At 40.0% G+C, this 5,303-nt stretch overlaps 1 protein-coding gene across 1 annotated transcript; it reads right to left on the reverse strand.

Moving 5' to 3' along the window:
- Positions 1-340: 340 nt before the first annotated feature.
- On the reverse strand, positions 341-4,098 carry LOC145051797 (Leucine-rich repeat receptor-like protein kinase family protein). Its single transcript, XM_078999621.1, has 2 exons — positions 1,146-4,098; positions 341-1,051 (listed from the first exon to the last, which is right to left on the reverse strand). The coding sequence occupies exons 1-2, from the start codon at positions 3,940-3,942 to the stop codon at positions 582-584; spliced, it is 3,267 nt and encodes a 1,088-aa protein (XP_078855747.1). The 5' UTR covers positions 3,943-4,098; the 3' UTR covers positions 341-581.
- Between the last annotated feature and the right edge of the window lie 1,205 nt (positions 4,099-5,303).

Consider the following 5,303-nt stretch of genomic DNA (forward strand, 5'->3'; position numbering starts at 1 on the left):
TGATTTTTGTACGTATGCCCCCTTGCTTTGGCATCAATTCATGGATATTATGGTGATTCTGTTTCACAAAGATTAGTTTTAATAAGCAAGCCTTCATTGCATTGGTGTCAGGTTGTAAAGTTCACATGGAGGCCCCATGTGCAACATACCCCTTCAAGGAAAAGGCTGACTCGATGTAGATGGACAAATCGCTCAGAGGCACTTGTAATTAATTATATATTATATATTATATATTATATAAATATAATAGATCCAAATGAAACCAACCGGCCATTTCTCCAGCCTCTACATACACATACACATACACAATACACAATACACAATACACTTGCTTGCTCAATGCTGACGACCCAAGATAAAGACATGTGCCTCGTCTCACTCCATTCACACTTAAAAACCTATTTTACATCAATCATCCTCAATTCATTAACGATCTAATAATCAATCTATCTAGACTATTACACAATTTGTACATTTTTTTTCTTTTCTCACTATATATTCAGTACAAACCCGCTACCCTAATATATCAATATCATCATTATTAATATAAGATGCTACAAAAAAAAAAAAACACTACTACATTACATGGAGTCATCTGAGAAGGCATATGAGCAGTTAGAAGAAGCTTGCAAAACCATGGATCTAGTAGGGGTTGGGGCTGGGGATGCAGGATTGACCAATAGTTTCCCTTTCAACTCTTGTGTGTCGGATGACCTTATAAGTGATTCCTCGTGGTGGATCTCCTTGAGCATTGCAACCACATCGTTCATGATTGGTCGGTCGTTTGGACGTGAGCTGACACATAAAAATGAGACGGCGAGCGTCTGAAGCATTTCATGCATCTGAGGGTCGGCTCTTCCTCTCAGCTTCGGGTCAAGAATCTCAACCGGGTCCTTCTTCTCATGCAAATGGTCCCTTACCCATTGTACCAAATGTGTGCCACCTGGCAAACTTGGATCTAGTGGATGCCTTCCTGTCAGCACCTCCAACAGAACCACTCCAAAACTGTACACATCACTCTTCTCCGTAATCCGTTGCGCCGACCCATGTTCTGCAGTGATCATGTACAATATTATTGTACAAATTAACATATAAATTAACAATCAACAAAAAATAAGAGGGAGAAGGGTATAAAAGTAATTTACCAGGAGCCATATATCCATAAGAACCAGCCAGCTGAGGTCTCTGGTTTTGGTCTTTTGTAACAAGTCTAGCGAGCCCAAAATCACCAAGGTAAGGTTGTAGGTTCGGTCCCAATAGCACATTCATGGCTTTCACATCTCCATGTAAAATAGCGGGCACACAGTCATGATGTAGATACGCGAGAGCATGAGCCACGCCTAGTACAACCTCGTACCTAGTCTCCCACTCTGCTCCTCCTTGTTTCCCAACACCAGCACCAACACCAGCACCATGGAGGAGCGAACTTAAGCTTCCGTTAGGATAGTAATCGTAAAACAATAGTTTAATCGTCTGGTTTGAACCCCAGCCTAACAGACGAACGATGTTCTTGTGTCGGATCGAACCAAGTGTCTCGATTTCAGAGGTGAAAGCTCCGGACTCTTGCGTTGACCACATCTTCTTCACAGCTAGTGTTTCCCCATTTGAAGTCGTCACTTTATATACGACTCCAGAGCTTCCGGTGCCAATCACATTTGCTGATGTCAGATCGTGAACTATATCGTCGACATAAACTTCCATCTTTTGATAGAATGTCATTTCCCATGTTTCACGTATTACTTCTTTGTTGACCAAACGGGTCCTCACCAAGGTGTAAATTCCTAGTAGGACCAGCACTGCACTAATGCTGATGAGGATCGACATCGCTAGTTTTGTTGATGACCTGGCATGACCGGTCTTGTCAGCCGGGGTAACGACTGCGCCGGAAATGTAAAGAGCTTTGTTTCCGGCCAGATCACCGGGAGGGAGGTTCCGGAAAAACGGAGTGTTTGGTAATTCGCCGGAGAACTCGTTGTATGAAACATTGAGGGAGACGAGGTTTTGAAGGTTTGTGAGGACGTCTAGTTTCCCGTTTATTCTATTATGGGACAGGTCTAGGCTTGCGAGTTTGGTAAGGCCCATAAACTCAGACGGTATCTCCCCGGTGAACTGGTTGCAACTTAGATTGAGTGAGATTTCAAGCGACGGGATTTGGCCTAATTGTTTAGGTATTTCTCCTGAGAAACCATTGTTTCCGAGATCCAGCAACTGTAGCTTACTACAAGAACGGATCTCCGCTGGAATTTCACCGGAAAGTTGATTCTTTCCCAAATTAAATTTAGTCAATTCAGTCAACAAACCAACACTAGGACTTAACGAACCTGTAAGCCTGTTATCCGACATGTCTACAAACTGTAAACTTTTCGGGAGTGTATCAGGGAAAACACCATTGAGGCCGTTTGAATGAAGGTCAAGAAACTCAAGATTCCCGCATCCTGAGATGGATGGAGGAATCCCTCCCACGAATTTGTTGTTGCTCATGTCGAGAAAATTTAAATTCTTTAAATTCCCTATCTCTGATGGAACAATACCCGAAAGTCTATTACCGTTGACTCTGAATCTGTACAAGTTAGTGCAGCTTCCAATATCGGATGGGATAAAACCCGACAAATCATTGGAAAGCAACAGTAACTTGGTAAGATTTTTAAGTGAAAAGATTTGATTAGGTATCGTACCGAAAAGTTGGTTATATGAGAGATCAAGAGCTTGAAGATTCTCACATCGGGATAAAGACTCTGGAATGTTGCCTGTAAGATTATTCTGCCAAGCAAAAAACAGAGTCATGCTCTGTAATTTCCCGATCGAAATGGGGATCTCTCCCGTCAGTTGATTGTTATCAACTTCCAAATGAGTCAGAGCAGCGCAGTTTGTGATTTCCAGAGGTATCATACCTGATAATTGGTTCACCGACAACTGAAGCTCTTGAAGCTTCGACAGCCCTCCAAAACTCGTCGGAATATTTCCGGTTAACGAATTCTCAGATAAATCGATGGTCAAAAGCTGACTGCACCTTCCAATTTCTTCTGGAATCGTCCCGACTAAACTGTTCTGCCATAGCAGCACGCTCTCAAGCTTTCGAAGCTCCCCAATTAACCTCGGGATGGAACCAGTAATGGAGTTCTGGTATAAGTAGAGATTCCTGAGTTCAGTGCAGTTCCCGATTTCATCTGGAATAGGACCTGACAATAGCGACGTGTAGATAGCTATCGTCTGGACCCGTTTCAGCTTTCCGATGGATGCCGGAAGACTGCCGGAAATACTGGTTTCTGCAAGACCCAACATCACTAAATTGCTACAATTTCCAATCTCCTCCGGCAACTCTCCTTTCAGATTCTTGTTTCCCCCAGCTCTAATAACTTGAAGCCTCTCCAGCTTCCCTATACTCTTTGGGATCTCACCGCTCAACTGATTATCAAAAATCATCAAGTTTTCAAGACTTGAAAGATTCCCAATGTCCAGAGGGATTCCACCTTCCAGAAGATTGGTATTAAGAGACAGAGTTCGCAGCTTGTTTAGGCTGCAAATCTCGGGCGGGATTGAACCAGTAATCAAATTATCGGATATATCAATGAGCGTAAGCTGAAGGTAATCTCCGAACTCTTTGGGAATAGTGCCAGTGAGATTGGTGGATGAAAGAATAAGGGAATTCAAGAAGTTAAGAGGCTGTAAATTTGAAGGTAGCGGTCCTTGTATATCCAGAGAGTTTAATTTTATAGCGACCACATGAGCATCTGAATTGCACTGAATCCCTAACCAATTATTGCAAGGAGTTGGGTCAGAAGGATTCCAAGATTTCAATACATCTGTGGAGCTGTTTAACGTGTTTTTCCATGTTAGAAGAGCTTGACCCTGTATATCAATGGAATGGCAGATAACAGGGAAGAAGAAAAAGTAGAAGATTAGAGAAGAAGAAAGTTTGGGATTTCTTAAGGGTGCAGGCATTGCTCATGTGAGGAGAGGAGAGAAGAGAAGAGAAGAGAAGAACAGAGCAGAAGAGATGTGTTTTTTTTTATGGGGATTGTTGAGGGGGGAACCCCATGTTTTGTTTATAGTAATTTATACAACAAGATTAAGAATTGCAATCCATGTCCAACAGATCTGGATCCAACCAATCGCACTTTCATTTTTATATATAACCAATTAACCCAAGGGAACCCATGCATCTACTCTTCACTTACTTTACTTCTCGGCTTTAATTAATTAATTAATTTTTTTTTCCAACAATACTTCAATTCGATCCACACTTCTCTATTTTCATATTGAAATTTAAAATCGGTGTCAACCCAACTAAAACTCAATTTTCATATTGAAATTTAAAATCGAAACCAACCTAACTTTTTAATATTTATAAGCTAAAAAAGTTAGGAGTATATAAAGTTAACATAAGCGTTTGCCATGATTCTATTATTCCATAAACATGTTAACCGGTTGGGTTGGTGACATTGTAATTGGTAATTCCATAATGACACACCTCACACACTAAGGGTAAAGTAAAGGTGGTTTTTTCTTTCTTTCTTTTCTTTTCTTTGTTTCTGATTTAATATATATATTGAAAGTTACATAGCAGTAGTAAAAGGAGGTGTATCTAGTAGTGAGTAGTGTTTTTCTGTTGTGAAAATTAAAGGTGTTTTGGCAGTTAGCTTTGTGTATACAGGCAGGTAAATGTTAATAATCCTTGGGGTTTGGTTTGGTTTGGTGCCCCCTTCTTTTTCCTTACATGTTTTGAGTTATAGTTTTCATTGTCAGCCCTAGACATGTTGTTCAATGACACCCCCTATATAGCTATATATATGCTTCTTTTTACTTTAATGCCCTCCATCCCCTGTACTTTTTTTTTTTTCACTCAACAATCTATATATGTATGTAGTCTTATATATATGATGTATCTCTATATATAACTTCCTTCTTTTATCTTAGAAACATGCACGTCTAATTTGGTCATAATCATATCTTAAAAAATAGCAAAAAGAAGAAAAAATCTATGGTCCAGTGACAATTGTATGTTTTTGTTTGTAAAGATAATTGATTGATTATAATAGCTAGGTTAATAAGCCAAGGGTGAGGTGGTCCAATGACCATAAAACGTATTAAGGGTGGTCACCACCCAAGCAACTGGGTCTGGGTCATCCCCATGTTACTATATATTATATCTATCTATTATATCTATATATTATTGTTATTAAGGTTATAGTAATGGTATAACCAGAGACAAAGACAGCCTACATGTTTCTCGTCACAATTTTAATTTTATATGCTGCAAACGCAACCCTTTCTTTTTACTAAATCCAACCACACACATAAAC

This window comes from Lactuca serriola, chromosome 5 (assembly GCF_051521515.1).
Source record: "Lactuca serriola cultivar US96UC23 chromosome 5, Lser_US96UC23_V15, whole genome shotgun sequence".
Lineage (NCBI taxonomy): Eukaryota > Viridiplantae > Streptophyta > Magnoliopsida > Asterales > Asteraceae > Lactuca > Lactuca serriola.